The sequence below is a fragment of the Bison bison genome, unplaced genomic scaffold (genome assembly GCF_000754665.1).
Source record: "Bison bison bison isolate TAMUID 2011002044 unplaced genomic scaffold, Bison_UMD1.0 scf7180017864063, whole genome shotgun sequence".
Taxonomy (NCBI): Eukaryota; Metazoa; Chordata; class Mammalia; order Artiodactyla; family Bovidae; genus Bison; species Bison bison.
This window is the reverse complement of record NW_011494635.1, coordinates 4,894,992-4,922,894: the sequence shown is the minus strand read 5'-3', so window position 1 is coordinate 4,922,894 and position 27,903 is coordinate 4,894,992. Positions and strand designations below refer to the sequence as shown.

Genomic DNA, 27,903 nt, shown 5'->3' with positions numbered 1-27,903 from the left:
ACACACACATATCTGGACGGGGCAGGGAGGCCAGACGGGCCCGAGGAGCCGGGTCTGGGGCTCTGATGGTGTGCCAGGGCTGCACCACAGGCACGGCCACCCGCACCAGGGGCTGCTCCAGCATGCCTCCCTCCAGCTCTGCCACCCTCTGGGGCAAAGGTGCCAGAGTGGAGGAGGTGGGTGCACACTTGCATGGGGTGGAACCAGTCTGGACCCAACCCTCAGAGTTCTGCTCCAGCATCTTGGGACCCACCTGGCCCAGTTGGGTGGGGACAGCCACTGAGCACAGGAGAAGCCTTTGCTCACACTGGGCTCTGGCTCTAGTCTTCCCCTCCCCCTCCCACCGAGGTGACAGTTGCCAGCAGGCCCTAGGAAAGGGTCACCCTGCCCACCTCAGCTTGAGTTCTGCCCGCAAAGCCTCTGGGCACACAGACTGCACAGGGACACGTCCACAAAAGGACAGCCCCGCAAAACCAGGACAGGTAACTTTTTCACCTAATTTCATAGAGACAGAGGATGTTAAGCAAAATAAGAAGACAGAGAAATCTGTTTCAAATGAAACAATGGAAAAAAATCTGCTAATAAGATAGATATTAATAATTTACCAGAATTCAGAACAGTAATAAGAATGTTATTCTAACTACAAAATAGAACATACTAACATTCACATGATAGGGGTTCCAGAAAGAGAAGAGAGAGGAAAAGGGGAAGAAAATGTATCTAATGAAAATATGGCTAAAATTTTCTCAACCTGGGACTTCCCTGGTGGTCCAGTGGTGAGGATTCTGTGCTTCCACTGCAGAGGGCACAAGTTCTGAAACTGATTGGGGAACTACTTAGCAAAGGTGATTAAAACCATGAGAGGGGGAGGTTCCTGGATTACCTGGGTCACCCTGGTGTAATCACAAAGTCCTTACATGTGGGACCTGGGAGGGTTGTAGTCAAAGATAGGTGGGAAGACAGGAGCATTAGATAAGAGACTCGAAGACACTATGCACTGTCTCTGAGATGGCGGGAGAGTCTACAAGACCAAGAACGGAGTGTTCTCCTGCTGTTCAGTCCCTCAGTGATGTCCAACTCTACCACAGCATGGACTGCAGCATGCCAGACACTTCTACCCTTCACTGGCTCCCAGAGTTTGCTCAAACTCATATCCATCGAGTTGTTGATGCCATCTAACCATCTCATCCTCTGTCACCGTCTTCTCCTCATTTTCTTAATCATTCCCAGCATCAGGGTCTATTTCAATGAGTTGCCTCTTCTGGTCAGATGACCAAAGTATTGGAGCTTCAGCTTTAGCATTAGTCCTTCCAATGAATATTCAGTGTTGATTTCCTTTAGGATTGACTGGTTTGATTCCCTTGCTGTCCAAGGGACTCTCAAGAGCCTTATCTGGCATCACAGTTTGAAAACATCAGTTCTTCAGCACTCAGTCTTCTTTATGGTCCAACTCACATCAGTACATGACTACTGGAAAAAACAGAGCTTTGACTACACAGAACTTTGTCGGAAAAATGATATCTCTCCTTTTTAATATGCTGCCCAGGTTTGTCATAGTTTTTCTCCCAAGGAGTTTTTAATTTTAAGGTCAGCATCCTCAGTGATTTTGGAGCCCAAGAAAATAAAACCTGTCATTGTTTCCATTGTTTCCCCATCTATTTGCCATGAAGTGATGGGACCAGATGCTGTGATCTTAGTTTTTTTAATGTTGAGTTTCAAGTTGGCTTTTTCACTCTCCTATTTCACCTACATCAAAAGGCTCTTTAGTTCCTCTTGCCTTTCTGCCATAAGGGTGGCATCATCTGCATACATGAGGTTACTGATATTTCTCCCCAAATCTTGTTTCCAGCTTGTGATTTATCCAGCTTGGCATGTTGTAGGATATACTCTGCATGTAATATAGATAAGCATGCTGACCATATACAGCCTTGATGTGCCTGTTTCCCAATTTTGAACCACTCTGTCATTCCATATCCAATTCTAACTGTTGCTTCTTGGCCTGCATACAGGTTTCTCAGGAGGCAGGTAAGGTGGTCTGGTATTGCCAACTCTTTAAGATGTATCCACAATTTGTTGTGATCCATACTGTCAAAGGCTTCAGCCTAGTCAATAAAGCAGAAGTAGATGTTTTTCAGGAATTCTTTTGCATTTTCTGTGATCAAATGGATGTTGGCAATTTGATCTCTGGTTCCTCTGCCTTTTCCAAATCCAGCTTGTATATCTGCTATTGAAGCTTAACTAGAAGGATTTTGAGCATTACTTTGGTAGCCTGTGAGATGAGCACACTTATGTAACAGTTTGAACATTACTTGGCACTGCCATTCTTTGGGATTGGAAAGAAAGCTGACCTTTTCCACTGCTGAGTTTTCCAAATTAGCTGCCATATTGAGTGCAACACTTTAACAACATCATCCCTTAGCATTTGAAATAACTTGGCTGGAAATTCTTCACCTCCAATAGCTTTGTTCATAGTAATGCTTCCTAAGGCCCACTTGACTTCACACTCCAGGATGTCTGGCTCTAGGTGATTGAACATACCACCCTGGTTATCCAGGTCATTAGAACCTTTTTTGTACATTTTGCTGTGTATTTTTGCCACTTTTTTCTTAATTTCCTCTGCTTATGTTAGATCTTGGAGAAGACAACGGCACCCCACTCCAGTACTCTTGCCTGGAAAATCCATGGACAGAGGAGCCTGATGGGCTGCAGTCCATGGGGTCACTAAGAGTCCGACATGACTGAGCGACTTCACTTTCACTTTTCTCTTTCATGCATTGGAGAAGGAAATGGCAACCCACTCCAGTATTCTTGCCTGGAGAATAGCCTGGTGAGCTGCCGTCTATGGGGTCACACAGAGTCGGACACGACTGAAGAGACTTAGCATAGCATGTTAGATCTTTACAGTTTCTGTCCTTTCTGTGGTCATCTTCACATGAAATCTTCCCTTGGTATCTCTAATTTTCTTGAAGAGATCTCTAGTCTTTCCTCATTATATAGTTTTAATCTATCTCTTTGCTTTGTTCACTTATGAAGGTGTTCTTATCTCTCTGTGCTATTCTTCAGAACTCTGCATTCAGTTGCCTATGTATTTCCCTTTCTCTTTCGCCTTTCACTTCTCTTCTTTTCTCAGGGATTTGTAAGGCCTCCTCAGACAACCATTTTGCCTTCTTGCATTTCTTTTTCTTGGGGATGGTTTCAGTCACTGCCTACTGTACAATATTATGAACCTCCATCCACAGTTCTTCAGGCACTCTGGATCAGATCTAATCTCTTGAATCTATTTGTCACTTTCACTGTATAATCATAAGGGATTTGATTTAGGTCATGCCTGAATGGCCTAGTAATTTTCCCTACTACAGGGAGGAACCACAGTCCCACCCATTAGCAAAGAATTGGATAAAAGATTTACTGAACATGGCCCTGCCCACCAGAGCAAGACTCAGTTTCCCCCACAGCCAGTCCCTCCCATCAGGTAGCCTCTTATCCTCATCCATCACAAGGCAGACAGAAGGAGCAAGAATTTCAATCCCATGACCTCCACAATGAAAACCACAATCATAGAAAAGTAACAAAAATAATCACATGGATCACAGCCTTGTGTAACTCATGAGTCATGCCATACATGGCCCCCAAGATGGATGAGTCATGGTGGAGAGTTCCAACAAAACTTGGCTCACTAGAGAAGGGAATAGCAAACCACTTAGAATTCTTGCCTTGAGAACCCCATGAACAGTAGGAAAAAGCAAAAAAGATACGACCCTGAGAGATGACTCTGCCAGGACAGTAGGTGTCCCATATGTTATATGCTAGGGAAGAGTGGAGAAATACAACCTGAAAGAATGATGAGGCTGAGCCAAAGAGGAAATGACACCCAGCTCTGGATGTGTCTGGTGGTGAAAGTAAAGTCTGATGCTTTAAAGAACAGTATTGCATAGGAACCTGGAACATTAGGACCATGAATCTAGGTAAATTGGATTTAGTCAAACAGAAGACAGCAGGAGTGAATATGGATTTTTTAGGAATCAGTGAACTAAAATAGATGGGAATGGGTGAATTTAATTCAGATGATGATTATATCAACTAGTGTAGGGAAGCATCCCATAGAAGAAATGGAGTAACCCTCATAGTCAACAAAAGAATCCAAAATGCAGTACTTAGGTGAAATCTCAAAATGACAAGGTACTCAATCCATTTCCAAGGTAAACCATTCAATATCACAGTAATCTAAGTCTATGCCCCAACCACAAATGCAGGAGAAGCTGAAGATGAACATTCTATGAGGACCTACAAGAACTTCTAGATCTAACACCAAAAAAAAAGACGTCCTTTTCATCATAGGGGACTGGAATGCACAAGTAGAAAGTCAGGAGATACCCGGAGTAATGGGAAAGTTTGGCCTTGGGGTACAAATGTAGCAGGGCAAAGGATAACAGAATATTACCAAGAGAACGCTATATTCTTAGCAAACACACTCTTCCAACAACCCAAGACCTGTTCTCTAGGAGCTGGATAAAGCAACAAAATGGATTTCCCCTACAAACTCCAGAAAATACCACAAGCCTGCTGGCACTTTGATTTTAGACCTCAGAACTGTATTTTGAATTTGTGACCTCCAGATATATAAATGAATACCTTGGTGTTGTTTCAAAGCACAAAGTTTTTGGTCATTTGTTATAACAGCAGCGTTAACTAAGACAGATGTGGTTCAAGTCAGCCCCACCTCCATCTGCTGCATCATGAGTTTTACCCTTTACTGGAATGTTCCTCTGACCTCAGAGGCAGGTGGTCATCTCCCCAAGCACAGGAGCCTTGATTCTTGATTGCACTTTCTTCCATAGTGACTGACTGATTCCATGGTCCTCATTAAAGCAAAGTCTTTGAAAACTGTGTATACTCTGTTCCACATTGGTCTCTACATCATTTCTTGAACCAACTTTACTCAGGGTTTGCCTTCACTACTCTATCAAAGCTGCACTTGATCCTGCCAAGGTTAACTGCTGAATCCAGTGGTGCATTTTCAATCTTCTTTTACTTGACCCATTGAAAGCACTGGACTCTTTTCTCCTTCAAACACTTATTTCACATGCCTTGTAAGAACAGTCCCTCCTACTTCACTCACTGATCCTTTTCAGCCTCTTTTGCTGGTTCCTTCAGTTTTGGGGTGTTTTTTTTTAAGGATTTTCTTAATGCTTATTTCTCATGAAGCTTGACTATCCTGTCCACACCACTCACTGTATAATGTAATATCTCTGACTGGTTAGTTACATGGTTTTAAGAGACTATATTTAACAATTTTCAGATATGAATATTTTGTCTAAAACTTTTCTGTAATTGATTTGCATGTCCAATTCTATGCACACATCTTCACTTGGATACCTAAAGGCATTTGAAAGATGAGTTTCTATAACTGAACTCATGATCTTCCCACAAAAATGAGATTCCCCGAATTGTCTCCATCTGAGCAAATGGCATCTGCATTTCCTGTTACTTAAACACAAACACCTGGAGTCAACTTTGATTCCCCTTTACCTTTCACCATATGTCCAACATGTTAGCAGTCTAGTTAATGCTGCCCCTAAAATAAGTTCCTATTCCAATACCTCTGGCCATCTTTACTGCTCCTTCTGTGGTTCCAGCCAACATTACCTCTCACCTAAATTCCTGTAGAGTCCTAAAAAAGGGCCCTTTTTACTCTTTTTCTTCTAGGCATAACAACCAGAGTGATTTTTTTTGAAAACATGTCAGCTCATGTAACTACTGTGCTCAAAACCAAAATATCATTCTCCACTTCTCTCAGAATAAAGACCTCTCAAAAACCCACATGACACAGACCCCATGGCCCCACTGGCTCTCTGGCTTATCTTCAACTCCTGTCTTCTTCCCTCACTAAACTCCACCCACATCAGCCAACTTGCTGGCCTTCAAATGTTACATGAACACTCTTCTTTCCTGGACTTAACGTTTTCTGTTTCAGAGAAATGCAAGGAGCCACTGTCTCTATGTTTCAAGGCTGTTTCTTGTACAAGTGAAAAGTTGTGTGGGATTAAAGGTAGTTGGTGTCTCTGCCTAACAGATGGACTGAAATGTGAGAGATTGTGCAGGATTTTCTCAACAGACACCTACCCATTTCTAACAGCTAAATTCTCCTGATGACATTCACTGTCCCATCCTCCACTAGACTATAAACTCAAGGATTTCTCATTTAGTTAATATATATTGATAAAACAATGTCTTACTGAAGAATGTTCAATAAAGTTTTGCTGAATGAATGAGTGAATGACAACCAATGAATGAATGGTAAAATATGTAAGTATTTATCAAAATGCTAAGCATGGTCAGACAATTAAGAAATTAAATAAATGAATCAGATGTGCTGCTTTACAGAGAGAAAAATATAATATTGGATTTTTTAAATCATATTTTAGCTTACCAAGATGATTATGCTAAGTTGAAAAGTATACAACATGTAGATTCAAGATTATTTGTAAATAATCATACACACAAATTTGTATAGGATTCTATAAGGAAAATGTACCAAAGTATTATATAATGGTGAATTACAGCTTATCTTTATTTTCTGTCATTTCTATTTTACTTTCCAAATTTCCTGTAATTTTTTTAATTATCAGAAAAAAAGAGCATTCTTACTTTGAAGTTTTAATTGTTTCATGAACTGTTTATTTCACAAGGAAAGGCATTTTCAAAAGTTGAGACACTTCATTCAAGCACCGTCACCACATACAAAAATCCTCTTCACAGCCCCAGAAGCAAGAAATTCTTGAAGAACCACAGTGAGACCTGAGAATCAATATTCTTCAAAAAATGGATATTCAGGGTGACTGATACCACTGAAAGAGAAGGAGGAGGGTTCATTTATTAATTCTGTCATGTTGTCATAGAGAGCATTACTCTGTGAGTGCAGTCAGGATGGCCTAAAATTCAAAATCTACAAATACATCCCTCCTTCTCCCCCAACAAACACACAGCAGGAGTCTGGTCCATGTGCACATGGCACCTGCACGTCCAGTCCCAACATTCACGTGTAATCGTCACTCCACAGTGACAGGTAGTTTGACTCAGGTTACAATTTTAAGAGGGCACAAGACCTGGGGCTAACTCTGGAGATCATTTCCCGCCCTTCGTGGAACTTCTGTCTCTAGACGATGAGAAGGATCATAGCAAACAAAGTAGCTGCTCTTTTTTCTCACATCCATGGATAAGCAGATACCAAGCACCCCCAAAAATACAGACTGTCTTCATTAAGGAAATTCTAATCTATTGAAGAGATACGCAGTCACCTGAATAATCATACAGCACAAAGTGGCATTGATATTTTCTTAATTTATGATGTATTAAAACATTGGTTACTCAGTAATTAGTATAACTATTGTTTTTTCTCCATGTTTCTACTTTTCTTTTTAAACTTTTCCTTTTCAATTCAATTTGTCCTTTTCAATTCAATTCATTAAAAAGTGCATTCTGAGCAATTTTAAGTGCCAGGAGCTATGCTGTTGACCTGAGCTCACAAAGAGGAATAAGTCTAGCCATTCACAGCCTAATGAAGGAGAAGATAGAATTATACTTAAAAGTCTTTAAGGGCAGAAAAGTAAGTTTTCACCTTTTTTTTTCATTTATCATGTATTTTATCAGAATTGTGATATAGTTTTACAAACAATAGGGAGAGTTTTGATAGCTTTCCCTTCAAACGAAATCTTCACTGTATCAATAATTTGCATTCCCTCCTCTCTAAACTCCCTTCCAAATTTCTCTTCTGTCTCTTCAATCCTAACATTCTCCTGCAGTAATGAGGCAGCTGGAATTCTGTTAGTGACTAAGTCAAAGGCAAGCAGGTGGGGGCTCCCCAGGGGATGGACTTCTGCTGGACAAAGGCTAAACTGCAGTGAGTCTTCACTCAAACCAGAGAGACCCAGATGATCTTACCTGAGTGTGTCCTGTTAAGGACACAGCAGTCTCTCACTGGAGGGTCAGTTAAGCTCATGATCTATGGGTAATTCAGCTTTGTGAGATAACAAGGATGAGGACATGGGAATTGTAATAGGGAAAAAAATCAATGAAGAGATTAATTTGAAAAAAATGGATTGTGTCTTGGAGAAGAAATGCCCGTAAGGGAGAAAATCTACCAGACCCTTAGGAGATGGCGGGGAAGCAGGCCCATGTGACTTCTCAAAACTGTTGCAGGTTGGCCTTCATGGGACCTTCCTCCATAACAAAGTGTCAACAAGATGTTTTATCATTGTGTTAGGAATAACATGAATGGGGGCTTCCCAGGTGGTCAGTGATAAAGGATCCACCTGCAAAGTAGGAGACATGGGTTCAGTGATTGGCAAGATAACTTGCAGAAGAAAATGGCAACCCACTCCAGTATTCCTGCCTGGGAATCCCATGGACCCTAGCAGGCTACAGTCCGAGGGTCCCAAGAGTTGGACACAACTAAGCAACTAAACAACAACAAAACATGAATGTAATCCAAAAAGGCTTAATCATTATACAGTTTTTATTAATATAACCTTTTTATCCTGATGTAAAAAGAATTAAACATACTCACAGGTCCCTGTAAGAATAGTGGGCTGCTGGCACTGTGCCCTCTGTGTTTACTGGGTCCCTCAGCCCTGAGAGGAGGTGCACCAGGCACAGGGATTAGGGGCACAAAGTAGTGAAATTACCACGATGTAAACTCTGAGGATTTTACTGATGGGCTGTCCTAGGTCCCAATCATTTCTGTTGGTCAGAGACAGAGCCCAGGAGGAAACCTCTGGTTTGAGGTCTGCAGGAAGACTCTGGTTGGCTTCTATGCTGGAATCAGGACTGTCTTCCTAGAATCAAGTTTTTAAAAAGCTTAGTTGCCCTACTGATCTGCCTGCTACAGCAAAAAAAAAAAAAAAAAAACCATGTATGTGAAATATCTGCAAGTCACTTACAGCAGAAATTCATAATATCTTATATTTCTATTGATGCCATCAATTGCTTTCATGTCTTCTGGAGTCAGTTCAAAGTCAAACACCTGGAAGGAAAGAAGAATCACATTACCTTTCCCACAAGAAGATGGCCTCCCCCTGGGAACTGGAGGACTTTCCAGCTGGATGGGGACAATAGAGGGGACAGGGAAGCCGTGTCTGTCCTCAGCTTCCAGGTGACTAAGCCTGGGACCCTCTGCTGAGTTCTCACCTCTCCTTCCCACACATCTTTCTCTGTTCACCTCACAAACATTACAGTGCATCAGTCCTTTATTTTTCTAAGTGAATCACTTCAGACAGAAAAGAAATGTACTAAAATACCCTTTTGTCTTTGAAAACTCCTGCCTCAATACCTGCACCTGAACAAACATTAGACTGCTTCACACTCCCCAACATGCCCTAAGTGTGACAGCATTGCACTGAGGCCATGTGGGGAGGAGTCTTCCTTGCAAAAGCCTATCCAAGAATCTGATATCAAACTTACTCTTTATCTATGAATAAATCTAAAAGAAACTTTATGTAAATGCCTTTGTAGATAAAGTTAGAAAAGTTTAAACAGTAAAGAACATCTAAAATATTAAAAATTCACATCATAATCATGAAATGGATAGCTCAGTTTTATAAAGAAATTTGTTTTCTCTGAAGTTATCTAGTGTTTCAATGCAACATGAATCAAAGACTGACATACATATTCTCTTGTAGAAATCAGCAAAGTGATACCAAATTTTAAATAAAAGAAGAACTAATTAAAAGTAGCCAAGACATTCTTCAGTTCTGTTGAGTTCAGTGGCTCAGTTGTGTCCGACTCTTTGTGACCCCATGAACTGCAGCATGCCAGGCCTCCCTGTCCATCACCAACTCCCGGAGTCCACCCAAACCCATGTCCATTGAGTCGGTGATGCCATCCAACCATCTCATCCTCTGTCGTCCCCTTCTCCTCCTGCCCTCAATCTGTCCCAGCATCAAGGTCTTTTCAAATGAGTCAGCTCTTCACATGAGCTGCCCAAAGTATTGGAGTTTCAGCTTCAGCATCAGTCCTTCCAATGAATGTTCAGGACTGATTTCCTTTAGGATGAACTGGTTGAAGAATTTACCATTCTGGAAATAAGACTTATTTTACAATTTAATAACACAGTACAGAAAACTGAATAGTTAAATAGAAGAAAGAGGCCAGAAATGTACTTATAGGTTCTCTATATATGACAGAGTTTACCATGAAAATCTGTGGAAAATATGGATATGTTGTTTTTATTCAGTTGCTAAGTCATATCCAATTCTTTGTGACACCCTGGACTGTGGTAAGGCAGGCTTCCCTGTTCACCACCAACACACAGAGTTTTCTCAAACTCATGTCCATTGAGTTGGTGATGCCATCCAACCACCTCATTCTCTGTATCCTGCTTCTCCTCCTGCCCTCAGTCTTTTCCAGCATCAGGGTCTTTTCCAATGAGTCAGCTCTTCACAATCAGGTAGCCCAAAGTATTAGAGCTTCGGCTTCAACATCAGTCCTTCCAATGAATATTCAAGGTTGATTTCCTTTAGGATAGATTGATTTGGTATCCATGCTGTCTTAGATTTCCATTTAATAAACAAACAAACATATATGTGACCATTTTCATATTATATTGCAAAACCAATTCTAGGTGTACTTCAGGGGCAAATTTGAATGGAAACACACAAACAATTTTTTAGGGGACCATACACCGAAGCAACTTAGCAGCAGCAGCAGCAGCAACACTTGACCTTGACTTAGATGGACCTGTGAACTTTGGCAGAATTGATGAGTCAGTTCTGAGTCTATAAATGAAGAGTATTTTTTTTTTCCATTCACTGACTATGGATCATAGTACTGTGCTGACGTGATAACCAGGTTAGTTGATCACAGTCTAGCCAAATATATATGTAAAACTAGAGGGAGAAGCATGCAGGCTCCTCTGACAAGAGTCATATCCACCTGTTAAAGCAGAACTGCTGAGATGCTCTGCACTGAGTTGCAAATGCATGAGCAAGACCAGCTAAGAGGATAGCAGCTGAGCTGAGTTGAGGCTGATTGTCAAAACACAGAATCAAGAGACACAGAAATGATCTCTGCATTAAATCCTGAAAGTGGGGAGAGTTTCTTGTATAGCTGTGACTAAGGGTACAATTATGGCCTCCTACAAATAAATCAAAAGAGAAACAACCTAGCTAAAGTGGACAAAGTCTTGAAAAGGAGCTACACAAAGAGAAACTCAAGAAGATTAAATGTATAAAAATGAAACCCTATAATATTCAGGGAAATACAAAATAAAACCATGATGGTTTGTGAGTTAAAGATTGCTGCTATAATTTTTGTGCCCCCAAACTTCCAAATAGGAAAAGAAGTACATCAAAGCTGTATATTGTCACCCTGATTATTTAACTTATATTCAGAGTAGATCATGAGAAAGCTGGGCTGGAAGAAGCACAAGCTGGAATCAAGATTGCTGGGAGAAATATCAATAACCTCAGATATGCACATGACACCACCCCTATGGCAGAAAGTGAAAAAGAACTAAAGAGCCTCTTAGTGAAAGAGGAGAGTGAAAAAGCTGACTTAAAACTCAACATTCATAAAACTAAGATTATGTTATCTGGTCCCATTACTTCATGGCAAATAGATGGGGAAACAGTGGCTGACTTTATTTTGAGGGCTCCAAAATCACTGCAGATGGTGATTGCAGCCATGAAATTAAAAGACGCTTACTCCTTGGAAGGAAAGTTATGACCAACCTAGACAGCATATTAAAAAGCAGAGACATTACTTTGTCAACAAAGGTCTGTCTAGTCAAGGCTATGGTTTTTTCAGTAGTCATGTATAGATGTGACATTTGGATTATAATGAAAGCTGAGTGCTGAAGAACTGATCCCTTTGAACTGTGATGTTGGACAAGACTGTTGAGAGTCCCTTGGACTGCAAGGAGATCCAACCAGTCCATCCTAAAGGAGATCAGTCCTGGGTGTTCATTGGAAGGACTGATGTTGAAGCTGAAACTCCAATACTTTGGCCACCTGATGCAAAGAGCTGACATTTGAAAAGACCCTGATGCTGGGAAAGATTGAGAGTAGGAGGAGAAGGGGATGACGGAGGATGAGATGGTTGGATGGCATCACCGACTCAATGGACATGAATTTGGGTAAATTCTGGGAGTTGGTGATGGACAGGGAGGCATGGCATGCTGTGGTTCATGGGGTCACAAAGAGTCAGACATGACTAAGTGACTGAACTGAACTGAAATGTATATGTTGATGGTGTTAGAAAAATCCCAACACATGGAGACTGAACAACACACTGCACAATAATCAACAAATCAAAGAAGAAATCAAAACATGCATAGAAATGAATGAAAATGAAAACACAACAACCCCAAACCTATGGGAAACTGTAAAAGCAGTGCTAGGGGGAAGGTTCATAGCAATACAGGCTTACCCAAGAAACAAGAAAAAAGTAAAATAAATAACCTAACTCTACACCTAAAGCAACTAGAAAAGGAAGAAATGAAGAACCCCAAGGTTAGTAGAGGGAAAGAAATCTTAAAAATTAGGGCAGAAATAAATGCAAAAGAAACAAAAGAGACCATAGCAAAAATCAATAAAACCAAAAGCTGGTTCTTTGAGAAGATAAATAAAATTGACAAACCATTAGCCAGACTCATTAAGAAACAAGGAAGAAAAATCAAATCAACAAAATTAGAAATAAAAATGGAGAGATCACAACAGACAACACAGAAATACAAAAGATAATAGGAGACTATTATCAGCAACTATGTGCAAATAAAATGGACAACATAGAAGAAATGGACAAATTCTTAGAAAAGTACAACTTTCCAAAATTGAACCAGGAAGAAATAGAAAATCTTAACAGACCCATCACAAGCACAGAAATTGAAACTGTAATCAGAAATCTTCCAGTAAAAAAAATCCCAGGACCAGACAGCTTCACAGCTGAATTCTACCAAAAATTTAGAGAAGAGCAAACATCTATCCTACTCAAACTCTTCCAGAAAATTGCAAAGGAAAGTAAACTTCCAAACTCATTCTATGAGGCCACCATCACCCTAACACCAAAACCTGATAAAGATGCCACAAAAAAAAGAAAACTACAAGCCAATATCACTGATGAACATAGATGCAAAAATCATTAACAAAATTCTAGCAAACAGAATCCAACAACATATTAAAAGGATCATACATCATGACCAAGTACACTTTATCCCAGGAATGCAAGAATTCTTCAGTATGCACAAATCAATCAATGTAATACACCACATTTAAAAATTGATAAATAAAAACCATATGATTATCTCAATAGATGCAGAGAAAGCCTTTGACAAAATTCAACATCCATTTATGATAAATATTGTCCAGAAAGCAGGAATAGAAAAAACACACCTCAACATAATAAAAGCTATATATGACAAACCCTCAGCAAACATTATCCTCAATGGTGAAAAATTGAAAGCATTTCCCCTAAAGTCAGGAACAAGACAAGGGTGCCCACTCTCACCACTACTATTCAACATAGTTTTGGAAGTTTTGGCCAGAGCAGTCAAAGCAGAAAACGAAATAAAAGGAATCCAGATTAGAAAAAAAGTAAAACTCTCACTGTTTGCAGATGACATGATCCTTTACATAGAAAACCCTAAAGACTCCACCAGAAAATTACTAGAGCTAATCAATGAATATAGTAAAGTGTCAGGATATAAAATTAATGCACAGAAATACCTTGCCTTCCTATACACTAACAATGAGAAAACAGAAAGAGAAATTAAGGAAACAATTCCATTTGCCATTGCAAAGAAAAGAATAAAATACTTAGGAATACATCTACCTAAAGAAACAAAAGATCTATATATAGAAAACTATAAAACACTGGTGAAAGAAATCAAAGAGGACACAAATAGATGGAGAAATATACCATGTTCATGGATTGGAAGAATCAATATAGTGAAAATGAGTATACTACCCAAAGCAATCTATAGATTCAATGCAATCCCTATCAAGCTACCAAAGGTATTTTTCAGAGAACTAGAACAAATAATTTCACAATTTGTATGGAATTACAAAAAACCTCAAATAGCCAAAGCGATCTTGAGAAAGAAGAATGGAACTGGAGGAATCAACCTGCCTGACTTCAGGCTATACTACAAAGCCACAGTCATCAAGACAATGAAGTAAGCCAGAAAGAAAAACACCAATACAATATACTAAAACATATATGTGGAATTTAGAAAGAAGGTAACAATAACCCTGTATGCAAGACAGCAAAAGAGACACAGATGTATTGAACAGTCTTTTGGACTCTGTGGGAGAGGGTGAGGGTGGGATGATATGGGAGAATGGCATTGAAACATGTAAAATATCATATGTGAAATGAATCACCAGTCCAGGTTTGATGCATGATACAGGGTGCTCAGGGCTGGTACACTGGGATGACCCAGAAGGATGGGATGGGGAGGGAGGTCGGGGGGGGTGGTTCAGTATTGGGAACACATATACACTCATTGCGGATTCAAGTCAATGTATGGCAAAACCGATACAAAATTGTAAAGTAAATTAAATTAATTTATTAAAAAAAAAAAACGAAACGGAGCCTTTCAAAGGTCATGATAGTGGAGCTCTCACAAATGAGATTTTAAAATAGCATATTCATATAAGAGACTTGGGAGAGCTCTGTTGCCCCCTCCATTATATTAAGATGCAAAGAGAAACCTGTGACCTGGATGAGGGCCCTCATCTGACCACACAGGAACCCTGACTCAGATCTCCAGCTTCAAAACTGTGAGAAATAAATTTCAATTTTTCTCAGCCTCTCAATCTGTGATATTTTGTTACAGCAGGTCAAATGGTCTAAAAAAATCACATAATGCAATTTCATCAACTGATAACAAAGAAAATAAGATATCATTTGTACAAGATGATAGAATAAATGGCTGACATAACTCTGAAACTAAAATCTCTGTTTTCCATCCAACCTGAACCCTCTGCAGCCATGCCACCTCTTCTGTTGCCACATCAGGAGGAGAAAATCACCAGGAACACACACAACACATTCATGCATGGGGAAGAACCGGTAACTTGTCTTGACTCAAGGAAAGTCTTGAGAGATGGACAAAGAATGACCCTCGAGAAGGATATTCCTTAGGAGCCCTCTGCCCACAGCCCCACTCATCACCTGTATGTTCTCTTTGATCCGCTTCTTGTTGTAACTCTTGGCCAGAACCACAACCCCACGTTGTATCTGGTAGCGAAGGGCAACTAGAGCTGGGGTTTGCTTGTGCTTTTTGGCAATGGTACAAAGAACCTGGTCCTCCAAGAGAACGGGCAGGTCCAGGTTCACCCTGGAAGGAAATTCAGAAATGCTGAGGAGCTGAGACTAAGTACTCAGTTTGTGAGTAGTTTTACCAAACAGACCAAGTATGTCCTATACCAGTGCTTCTCAAAGTGTGGTCCGTGTACTAAGAGCATCAGCATTACTGGGAATCTTGTTAGAAATACAAATTCCCAGCTTAAATGCAGACACACTGAATCAGAACCTCAACTGTGGCACCTCCCAATCTGTGTTTACAAAGTTCTCCCAGTCATTTGGATGCATGTTTGAGTGAGACCAGAACTGCCAAACTCATGGATTTTTTTTTTCCTTTTTTAATTATCATTTGTTGTTTTTCTCCATTCATAGCTCTAAAGTTTGTACAATGGCACACACAAAAAAAAAAGTAATGGAAAAAGACTGGGAAATTTTTTTTAATTGTCACTTTTCACAGGTATTGATACAAGTTGAATAGTCCAAAATAGAACTATTCATTTCACATTATTTATATTATGCAATTTTCTATAGATGTTTACAAAAATGGTTCATACTGAAATTTGTTATCATGATAGACCTGGAAGTTACATATTATTATCCCCATTTTAGATAAAAGATGTGTGAGGTTTGCTACTGCTGCTAAGTTGCTTCAGTCGTGTCTGACTCTGTGTGACCCCAGAGACAACAGCCCACCAGGCTCCCCCATCTCTGGGATTCTCCAGGCAAGAACACTGGAGTGGGTTGCCATTTCCTTCTCCAATGTGAGGTTTAGACATGTATTTTTAGAAACATGTTCATAGTTGAATAAATAAGTAAATCATAATATAAGCTTGTGTCTCTGGTCTCAACTGGGGGATTATATATAAATTTTAATGCAGACATTTGTTATTGATGGGTCAACAATTTAATACAATGTAGAAAAATTGGCTGGGTGATGGGAAGATAAAAGAGAAGGATTCATTCCATCCCTCCCTGCTTATCCCCTGTGCCTATGAGTTATCTGAGTAATATATGATTTAAACTAGTTTATCAAAAATTTAATTTTAAATAAATTCCTTGTTATCTTCATTAGGATTCAATACCATTCTTTTAGACGTTGGGATCCCAGAGCAGCATAGGCAATAAGAACGATATCATGTGACTTGCAGAAATCCAACAGTTTCCTCCGGTTGAGATAAGGGTGACATTCCACCTGTAGAATGTCAACAGAGAAGAGTGTCAGATTATATGGAATGGTATTATTAATGTGACAGAAAAGATGTAAACTGGAAATACCAACACCAAGAGAGAAATAGTCAAAAGTGTGTTTATACAGTTAATTTTATGATAGACATGGATGGGAAAACCAGTTTAAGATTGAATAATCAAAAGGTGGACTCTACATTTGAGTAAATGTTTCTGAGTAAATATTTCATGTAATGTTAGCATCACCATGAGCCTTTAAATTAACCCTCTAGCCTGGATGATTTCCATCATCTCCAGCACATTTTTCTGTTTGGTGCTCCCTGTTGAGACTCATAAATACTGAGCCACAAAGATTTTGGATTCAGCCAACAGAGCCCCACATGAACTCTTAACACCCATCTCAGCTGATTTGTCTTTTATTACTTCCCATTCCAGTTTTTTTTTATTAATTTATTTTTTACTGACGAATGATTGCTTTACAGAATTTTGCTGGTTTCTGTCAAACCTCAACATGAATCCATTCCAGATTTTCATGGTCTTCCTTCCTGCTTGCAGTTCGCTCCAAGCCACTTTCACCCTCCGTCTGGTTATCCTTCCATCTCAGGGAAATGCCTCCTTCCTCTAGTTCTGGATTCTACCCACAATTTACCAGGAAACGGTCCACACCTATCTACCCAGACTTTATCAGAGATATCGTTATGGATTACATTCACAAAGTCCAGACAGAGGCTCTGCTCTCTAGAATCCTTTGACCCACAAAGGTCAGATGAACAGGAGGAGAGGACAGACAGACATCAGGCTCCAGGGCAGAAGGAGGTTGTGAAGAGCAGGAGGGAGAGGAGCCGAGCTGCTCACCTGGTTGCAGACGGGCTTGTACTTGAGCCCCGGCTTGTTCAGGATCTTCTGCAGCTGCTTGTGGTTGAAGTTGGACACCCCAATGGACTTGGTCAGCCCTGCATCCTTACACTTCTCCAGGGCCTGGGGATGGATGGGTGCTGAAAATTCACTTGGAATGGGCAATAGAACAAGAATAAAAGCTGAAAAAAATCTGTAAAAAGTGTCATCCAGAAGAATTAGCATTGATTATCAAGAAGGAAAGAGGGGAAGAATGGCATGACACAAAAAGAAGAATTGCCATCTCCTCCTTGGAAAATCCTAGAGAACACATATCACATGGAAGGAAATCACTGTCCCAGATTCTCCTCCTCTGTTCCTCTCTGTGAACATTTCAGCAATGGTTTCCTCTCCATAACCCCAGCATCACATCCCTTAGAGTTCATGAACTGCTGCATGACACAAAAAGAAGAATTGCCATCTCCTCCTTGGAAAACCCTGGAGAACACATATCACATGGAAGGAAATAGATATCTGTCTCACTGTCCCAGATTCTCCTCCTCTGTTCCTCTCTGTGAACATTTCAGCAATGGTTTCCTCTCCACAACCCCAGCATCACATCCCTTAGAGTTCATGAACTGCTGAGTCTGATGGCCCACAGCCCATGCTCACAGGCAGAATTGATGGAGGTTTCCCCTCTCCTGGCTCCTCCTTTAACTCTCTACTCTTGGAACTCACCTCCCATGTGTGACAGAGACCCACTGAGTCAGGTATCAGTTTTCCATTCTCATCTTTTGGGAATAATTCCTCCCCTGGCTGGAATAGAAGCAGTCATTTTAGACATGCAAAAAATAATTTCTCCACATTTAGCAAGGCTTCCAGGCACCCAGGATTAAACCTACATGAGGTAGGTTTACAACTTTCTAGATACTAATATTTGCAAAGTGATTGCATATTGAGATGTAAGCAAGGTCATTGGGATGGAGGCTTATTCTACTTTTTTACACTCAATATATGTTGTAATAAGTACAATTTTCCTAGGTCCTAAAAAGGACTTCAAGTGACTTCTGTGAATTTTGTCTGTTCTTGTACTTCCCTCTTGAAATATCTCTGATCTGAGAATGGCAGTAAGTTACATGGCTTTATTTCCAGAATAAAAGTTTCAACCTTGACCTGGGCTAGAAAATTAGATTTCCTTTTCCCTCTGAGCATCAGATGCCCTAGAGCAGGCACATGAACCAGCAAGACTCTCCTTAAGTTGGTACGGATTGTGGAAGATCAAGGTCTCAAAGATCTTTGAGACCATTGTGGAAGATCAGGGGTCTCAAATGTTCATGGCCATGGACCTTGAGCTGCCCCAAGGTTATATTTGCCATCAGTGGAAAATTTTCAGGAAAAAATAAGCAAACCATGAGTAACATCCTGATAAGGCATAGAAATTAGTAGAAATTAGGAGACATTTCTGAAGAGTACTGCAAATCCCCAATCTGTCTGTGGCTGTGACTTGTCATCTACATAGTCCACTAAGCTATTGTGCATCAGATGGTTTGAGCTGTTTTTTGTAACTTGAAATCAAAAGTTCTCAGTAAACCATTCTTGGCAGCTAAGTGCAGTCTACAAACCTCATCATGAAGTCAGGCAAGAGAGGAGGCAATCCCTCCCAAGTCCTTGTAAAGGAACAAAGTTTAGATGCACCCAGAGGGAGCACCACCAAATATGCTCATTTGAAAGGGTGAAAGACAAGAGAAACTCATCATGTTCAATGTAAGGCAGTGTCATGCTCACCACGGCTGCACCAAACTCTTGGTTCTTGAAATCCCCAGGGACTCAGGAGTCATATTCAGGACTGTGTGCAGAATTGGCCTGCTTCTACTTCCTCAAATTTTTCTGGCAGAGACTCTCAGATTATTAACTCCTTTCTCTGGGAGGCATGTAAGGGATTCAAAGAAACTCAGTAAAAAGATGATCACAAATTATTGTTTGGGAGATTCTACTCTAGTGTAATCGTCCCTTCAACCTACTAGGACAAATCTTAATTCAACCATCCATGCAAGTTGATGCACATTCTAACACAAGAAATAAAATTGATGTGATCACACATATTTCCAACCTTCACAGGCAGTGGAAAATGAATAATATAGAGATCGACATAGTCCAGCTGAAGAGTTTTCAGTGACTTTTCCAAGGCTGGTCGGACCAAGTCTTGTCGAAGGGAAGTTAACCAAAGCTGTAGAGATGAAAGAACGCAAGTTTTATTAATAATACTTCAGATATTTTTTTTTGCCTTACTGTGAGGCTTGTGGGATATTACTTCCCTGACCAAGGATCAAATCTGGGCTCATGGCATTAAAGCACCAAGTCTCAACCACTGAACCACCAGGAAATTCTAATACTTTAGGAATTTACCAATAAGCATAGATCACCAAACAAATGATCCCATTATATAATTGTCACCTTGGCACAATCACTTGCATACATGTTCATACACAACATGCATAGTACCTTTGAAGTGTAGAATATGTCTTCTCTCTTCACAGTGCCATCTGCAATCTTGCTTCGAATGGCCTGGCCAACTTGCTCCTCATTTTGGTACACATGAGCACAGTCAATATGGCGGAACCCAACCTCTATAGCAAATTGGGTGACTTCCTGAGATTCACTCTTAGCAGTCTACATAAACAAAAATGTTGAATATCCACATGATTAAGAGATTGCTAAGGTACAAGCTTTGATCTTCCCAAGGATTGACTTTGCTCTGTGCCTTTGGTTAGTTCTATATGTGTGGTGATGAACCCATGAAAGTTTCCCTGAACATTCCTGGAAGTTATTCCATGGACACCCAGGAACCCTTCAACCCCAGGCAACTAGTGGTTGATTGCTGACCTCAGAGGACCCAAGAATACCTCCAGGTTCAGTAATTTGCTGTTAGAAGCCAAAAGACTCATTAAGTTGTAATCATGAGTAGCATTTATATTGTGAGATGTATACTTATATACAAAGGTATAAGGTGCCTGGTAAAAGCAGCAAGAAACCAAGTGAAAGCATTTGAGACCTCTGTCTACCAGTGAAACCATACAGAATGCACCAAATAAAACTGTATCTATTCAAGGTGTACAAAGTGATGTTCTCATATAAGAATCCATAGTTAATAATCACCACAATCAAGCTAGGTAACAGATCCATCACCTCCCATAGCTAACTATTAAGGTTGTTTGTAAGACTTAAAATCTAATCTAACAAAATCTCAAGTTATGCACATTATCCTTAACTATAGTCACTGTGCTATACACCAGTTGTTCAGGCTTATTCATCCTGTAACTGAAGGTCTATACCATTGACCAACATCTTCCCATTTTTCCCAGCCTTGACACCAGCTTCTGGTCACCATTTCCCTATTCTCTGCTTCTATAACTTCCACTTTTAGAGAATCCACCTATAAAGATATCATGTAGTATTTATCTTTCTATTTCTGGCTTATTTCACTTAGTTTAATGTTCTCCCAGTTCATCTGTGTGGTTACAAATGGCAAGATTATTTTTTTTATAATGCTGAATAAATGTTCCATTTCTTTTTTTTTTTTAGAAAGTATTGCTTTATTTGAGAAACTTACTTCCAAATTACTTTTATGTATTTTAAAAAGTCATAAAGAGCATCCAAGAGAAAAACATATACAGTTTCTATAGGAATAAGGACAAAAAAATGGGGTTGATGACTGCCCCAAACGATATTTCCTAAAGGAAAAAAATGTAATATTTAACTTCTCTTTTTTTTGAGGCAGGGTAAGTGAACTACACACATCATAAATAAAATTTTCTTACTTTACAAGGAGGAAGGACTGTGATCCTGTTTTTGATGCATATTAAATACAAAAATCCACTGTTCTGATCAAGATGAGAGAAGAAACATCATTCTTCAGCACTTCAGTTCTCACGCGATGAAATCCAAAGGTCTGTTGAATCCCCCTTTTCCATTCATGTACTGCCTATACTTTCTCTTCTGAGACACATTTATGGCGTAGGCATTTACAGAGCCATCCACCTTTTTCCCTTTCGTGGAGTCAAAGGAGGCAAATCCCATTAACTTCATCATTTCTATTTCTTCCTCTGTTTTGCCCTCTAAGTCCTTCTCAGTTATCTGACGTTCTTTGCTCTTTCTTTCTTTTCCTCATCTCTTCTTTCTTTCAGTTGAGAAGGGAAGATGTGGATCTATGTGGTCTTGGGGACCTGAAACGCTTTCTGGGTGGGGAGCGAGAGCGGCTTCTTCTCTGATCTTGCTCCCGGAACCGGGACCTTTCTTGGCGTCTGTGTTCTCTTTCCCGGGATGTGGACCCGGACTGCCTCCGCTACCTCTGTGGGGCGCGGCTGCGGCTGCGACCCATTTGGAATCCTTCTCCAGTACAAGTCCTCCGTTTCTTTTTATGTGATTCAGAATCTTTCCTATTTCAAGGAGATATATATTTGGTCTAACTTCCCTCTGTTGTGTCTGCTCCTGGTTTTTCTTAAATGCTCGGACATTTGGGGATGTACTGAGCCATGAACCAGTGAATTTCATTGACAGCCTGGACCCTTCCTCGCCCTCACCCCCTGAGTCCTACAAAGTCCTGTCTTCTGTTTCCAAAATGTCTCTGGATATTTCTATCTGTTTTATAGATGAAAAAGCTGAGACTCAAAGTTTAAGGACCAGTCCCTTGTGAAAATTACATGCTCTAAAAACGGACAGCCAACTTTCTGCCTTCCTTTCTAAAGACTTGTCCACTAGCCCCACTTATGCCCAGGCACTTCAGACTATACTTTAATAAAAAAAAAACACACAATGAAACCCAAGAACACACTGCAAAACCTGGCTTGTAAGATTGTAGTTTATCCCCTCAGTAATATCCCTTCAGTTATATCCTCCTCCCACTCAAATGATACTATAGTTCCCATCAGAAGAAGTTTCCAAGTAGAAAGAGAAGTACAGGGAAAAATATAGCTGAAGTGTTTCTGCCCTGGAACTGAGCAGATATCCCACAGTAGAAAAGCAATTCTCTCCCATTATTTTTCAGTCACCTCATCTTCAGGACCTTTCACCTCAAATGCTTCTCTGGATCATGTCTTTTTGGAAGAAGAAAAGTGTTCTGAAACTAATAAAATATACAGAGAAACCCCACCATTGCAATCCCCCTCAAAACAAAGCAGCTGACAGTCAGTGATCTTGATGGCCAAGTCTCACCTCTTCTGCCAAACTGGGAAAGAGATGGAAACTGGAGGGGAACCCAGAGTAATATGCAGGTGAGCACAGCCTCAGACCTTGATGCAGAGTGGAGACTGGATGCTCTCTCCTCTTTCATAGGGCATGGTTCTAGCCTGGTTAATGAGCCAGATGACCTTCCTAGTGTCACATGGGGACTCAAGACTTGAGACCCCACATCCCTTTCACTCATGTTACATCCACTATTTTTTATACCTCAACCCCAAACCACTACTCTTACCTCTAGAGGTGCATAGGTTCCAAATCCCAGGACAGGAATGAAGTGGCCATCATTAAGCTTCACTTGCCTTTTGGGATCCATTGCCTGTTTCTCCTCTGAGTAAGCAGACTGATTTTTTTTTCTTCTTCCCTCAGAGTTATAAATAACAGGAAGGTAACACCCAGCTGCAGGATTCAATGTTAGCTGATATGTTGTAGGAGGAGCATGACTAAACCAGTACCCACAGAGTAAGAAGAGAATTGAAATCAGTTAACTTGTTTGATTTTTTTAATCAATATAACCTTAAGTATCAAATAATGATAAGATGTGCTAAACAATTATTAATCATTAGTTGCACAAGAAACTCTACACAGTAATCTTTTTTATTTTTCTATTATGAAGCCAATCTCAATCAAACATCAATTGAAACAACTTCCTTACAGTACAAACACACTCACATACAAAAGTGTTTAATAAAGATTTTTCAAAATGCTATCCCTTAATAAAGAATTAAAACTTCAAAAGAACATAAATTTCCTTTTTCATATTTCCCACCAGCAAAATTATTTTGCTACAGATCTTACAGTGGTGACATCCTGAACAGGATACCAGAACTAGACATTTGGCAAAGTCTTTATTGGAGGTGAACTCTTAATAGCTTTAGGACACCATATGCAATGTGCAAACAGACTTCGAGTGCTTATACCTTGTCCTTAGTTATATAACTTTTAGAGTACTCTCATAATGTAACTGATACATATTTTACATATTTCACTTAACTTACTATCTTATTCAGCATTACTCATAAAAGAATAACCTATAAACAACTTAAATTATAACAAATTCAGGAAGAGTAGGGGAAATTATCATGCAATGCTACATGGTTATATTGTGAAGTCAAAAGTTTAATATGTACTATGATGCCAGCAAAGTGGTGAGCTAGGAAGACTAAATTCTCCCAAGGAAAGATGAAAAAAGAGAGAGAAAGCAGCTGAAAAACCTCATAGGAGTTCTGGAAAACAGTCAAACAAAGATCGACAGCAACAAAGTAGTAGTAGCAAACAGGCAATTAGGAAAAATTCAGAACAGAGTGTGACAAGGAATTTCATTGTGCATCACTCACCTGTACCCTCCTCCTGTCTGGAGCAGTGCAGTCTTGATCAGCTCCCAGTTGCCTCCCTCAAACCAAAGTGATCACAGAAAACCTGTGTGCAATGTTCCAACCTACTTGGGGGCTGTTTGGAGATTGCTGTCTGTTCCACTTAACTCTAAACTTAAACTGAAGAGCAGCTAGAGGGGCTATTACAGCTGCAGGGGGACTATATATATATGGAGTGAGTGTTAGTTGCTCAGTCATGTCTGACTCTTTGTGACCCTGTGTTCAATAGCCCACCAGGCTCCTCTGTCCATGGAATTCCCCAGGCAAGAATGCTAGAGCGGTTTGCCAGTCCCTTCTCCAGGATATCCTCCCGACCCAGGGATTGAACCCAGGTTTCCTGCATTATAGGCAGATTCTCTACCATCTAAGCCACCAAGGAAGCCCATATATATGTATATATGGGGCCAAGGAAAAGGACAAAGGAATATGGGGGAGACATAGACTAGACCAAGTATTAATAAAGCCCTGAGTAGAACTGGGGTGTGGATTTGGGTGAGGAGGAACATAGAGCATTCAAAAACAGTCATAAATACACCAGAATCAGAAAGCCGCCCACAGGCCAGGCAAGATGCTGACTCAGAAATGAACTGAGACCCCTCAGTTTTCCTGTTGGGCTAAAACCAGGACTAGGAAACACCCTGATGCTGGGAGGGATTGGGGGTAGGAGGAGAAGGGGACGACTGAGGATGAGATGGCTGGATGGCATCACTGACTCAATGCACATGAGTCTGAGTGAACTCCAGGAGTTGGTGATGGACAGGGAGGCCTGGCTTGCTGCAGTTCATGGGGTCGCAAAGAGTCGGACATGACTGAGCGACTGAACTGAAACTGAACTGAGGAGCATACCAAGCAAACTAATGAAGGAAAATCATGACAAGGGACAAATCTACCAAGAGTATTTGCCTTGTTTGTTAAACAAGTTGTTTAAAGTACCCAACTATGAACACATTCACAAAGGAACACACACAGGAACACACGCACGTATGGATGGGGCAGGGCAACCGTCAGAGAGGGGCCAGAGGAGCAGAGTCTGGAGCTCTGACCAGTGTGCCAGGGTTGCACCACATGCATAGCCGTCCATGCCAGGGGCTGCTCCAGCACACCTTCCTCCAGCTCTTCTCCCCTCTGGGGCATAGGTGCCAGTATCAGGGATGGGGAGGGGGTGCACACTTACAAGGGGTGGAACTAAGTTGAGGCCAACCTTCATGGCTTCTGCTCCAGCCCCTTGAGACCTACCTGGCCCAGTAGGGTTGAGACAGTCAGCGAGCACAGGAGAAGACTTTGCTCACACTGGGCTCTGGTTCTTGCCTCCCCCACCCTGTCCCACTGAGGTGACAGTTGCCAGCACACCCTGGGAAGGGGTGACCCTGCCCACCTCAGCTCCAGCTTTGCCCCAAAGCCTCTGGGCACACAGACTGCATAAGGATGCATCCACACAAGGACACCCCTGTAAGAACAGATCAGGAAACTTTTTCACTTTTTCTGTCTCTTTTTCCTAGAGACAGAGAAAGTAAAGCAAAATGAGAAGACAAAGGAATTTGTCTCAAATGAAACAATAAGAAAAACACCTGAAAAAATCTGCTAAAGAGATAGAGATGAATAATTTACCAAAATAAATCATTTACCAGAATTCAGAATAGTAATTAAGAATGCTTCTCTAACTAGGGAATAGAACATAAAAACATTCACATGATAGGGGTTTCAGAAGGAGACAAGTAAGGAAAAAGGGTGCAAAATGTATGTGGTGAAATTATGGGTAAAAACTTCTGAACCTGGGACTTCCCTGGTGGTCCAGTGGTGAGGATTCTGTGCTTCCACTACAGGGGGCACAGGTTTTGAACCTGGTCAGGGAACTACTTGGCAAAGGTGATTAAAACCATGAGACAGGGGATGTTCCTGGATTACCTGGGTCACCCTAGTGTAATCACAAAGTCCTGGGACCTGGGAGGGCTGTAGTCAAAGAGAAGGTGGGAAGATAGGAGCATTAGAAAAGACATTCCAAGATGTGATGTGCTGTCTCTGAAGATGACGGAAGAGTCTACAAGGCAAAAAATGAGGTGTTCAGTCGTTCAGTTGTGTCCAACTCTTTGCCACCCTATGGACTGCAGCACACCAGCCTCCTCTGTCCTTCACTATTTCCCAGAGTTTGCTCAAATTCATTTCCATTGAGTCAATGATGTCCTCCAACCATCTTGTCCTCTGTTGGCCCTTTTCCTCCTGCCTTCAATCTTGCCCAAAATCAGGGTCTTCTCTAATGAGTCAGCTCTTCGCATCAGGTGGCCAAAGTATTGGAGCTTCAGGTTCAGCATCAGTCCTTTCAATAAATATCATGGTTGGAACTAGGATTTCCTTTAGGGTTGATTGGTTTGATCTTCTTTCAGTTCAAGGGACTCCCACAAGTCTTCTCCAGCACCACAGTTCAAAAGCATCAATTCTTTGGTGCTCAGCCTTCTTTATGGTCCTACTCTCACATCCTACATGATTACAGGAAAAGCCAAAGCTTTGACTCTATGGACCTTTGTCAGAAAAGTGATGTCTCTGCTTTTCTATATGCTCTATAAGCTTCTCATAGCTTTTCTTCCAAGAGGCAAGTGTCTTTAATTTCATGGCTGTGGTCACAGTCTACGTTGATTTTTAGCCCAAGAATATGAAGCCTGTCACTGTTTCCATTTTTTCCCTATCTATTTCCCATAAACTTATGGGACCAGATGCCATAATCTCAGTTTTTGAATGTTGAGTTTTAAGCCAACTTTTTCATTCTCCTCCCTCACCTTCATCAAGAGGCTCTTTAGTTCCTCTTCACTTTCTGCTAAAAGGGTAGTGTCACCTGCGTATCTGAGGTTATTGATATTTCTCCTGGCAATCTTGATTCCAGCTTGTGATTCATCCAGTCCTTCATTTCACATGATGTACTCTGCATATAAGTTACATAAGCAGGATACAATAATATACAGTCTTGACATACTTCTTTCCCAATTTTGAAGCAGCCCATTGTTCCATATCCAATTCTATCTGTTGCTTCTTGACCTGCATACAGGTTTCTCAGGAGGCTGGTAAGATGGTCTGGTATTACCATCTCTTTAAGAATTTTCCACAGTTTGTTGTGATCCACACACCCAAAGGCTTTAGCATAGTCAGTGAGGAGGAGTGGATATTTTTCTGGAATTCTCTTGCTTTTTCTATGATCCCATGGATGCTGGCAATTTGATCTCTGCCTTTTCTAAATCCAACTTGTACACTTGGAAGTCTTTGGCTCACATACTGTTGAAGTCTAGCTTGAAGGATTTTGAGCATTAATTTGCTAGCATGTGAAAAGAGTACAATTTGCAGTAGTTTGAACATTCTTTGCAATTGCCCTTCTTTGGGATTGAAATGAAAACTGACATTTTCTACAGTTTTCCAAATTTGCTGGTAAATTGAGGGCAACACATTAACGGCATCATCTTTTAGGATTTAAAATAGTTCAGCTTGAAATCCATCATCTCCACGACCTTTGTTCATAATAATGCTTCCTAAGGCCCACCATTCAGGTATGACCTAAATCAAATCCCTTATGATTACACAGTGGAAGTGAGAAATAGATTTAAGGGCCTAGATCTGATAGATAGAGTGCCTGATGAACTATGGAATGAGGTTCGTGACATTGTACAGGAGACAGGGATCAAGACCATCCCCATGGAAAAGAAAAGCAAAAAAGCAAAATGGCTGTCTGGGGAGGCCTTACAAAAAGCTGTGAAAAGAAGAGAAGCAAAAAGCAAAGGAGAAAAGGAAAGATATAAGCATGTGAATGCAGAGTTCCAAAGAATAGCAAGAAGAGATAAGAAAGCCTTCCTCAGCGATCAACGCAAAGAAATAGAGGAAAACAACAGAATGGGAAAGACTAGAGATCTCTTCAAGAAAATTAGAGGTACCAAGGGAACACTTCATGCAAAGATGGGCTCGATAAAGGACAGAAATGGCATGGACCTAAGAGAAG

General features: G+C 40.6%; 1 protein-coding gene and 1 pseudogene across 2 annotated transcripts; both read right to left on the bottom strand.

The window, feature by feature from the left end:
- Positions 1–6,653: 6,653 nt before the first annotated feature.
- LOC104985985 (dihydrodiol dehydrogenase 3-like) lies at positions 6,654–22,904 on the bottom strand. 2 transcript variants are annotated; one of them, XM_010836386.1, is made up of 9 exons: positions 22,790–22,904; positions 19,822–19,989; positions 19,430–19,546; positions 18,058–18,135; positions 17,341–17,463; positions 16,383–16,492; positions 15,169–15,334; positions 8,940–9,022; positions 6,654–6,848 (listed from the first exon to the last, which is right to left on the bottom strand). In XM_010836386.1, exons 1-9 carry the CDS (start codon positions 22,868–22,870, stop codon positions 6,806–6,808), a joined length of 969 nt encoding a protein of 322 aa, XP_010834688.1. In that variant the 5' UTR covers positions 22,871–22,904; the 3' UTR covers positions 6,654–6,805. The 2 variants fall into 2 exon arrangements, with proteins under 2 accessions (XP_010834688.1, XP_010834689.1); XM_010836387.1 differs by lacking the exon at positions 6,654–6,848 and adding an exon at positions 8,531–8,834.
- On the bottom strand, positions 21,247–21,697 carry LOC104985984 (annotated as a pseudogene).
- Positions 22,905–27,903: the final 4,999 nt, after the last annotated feature.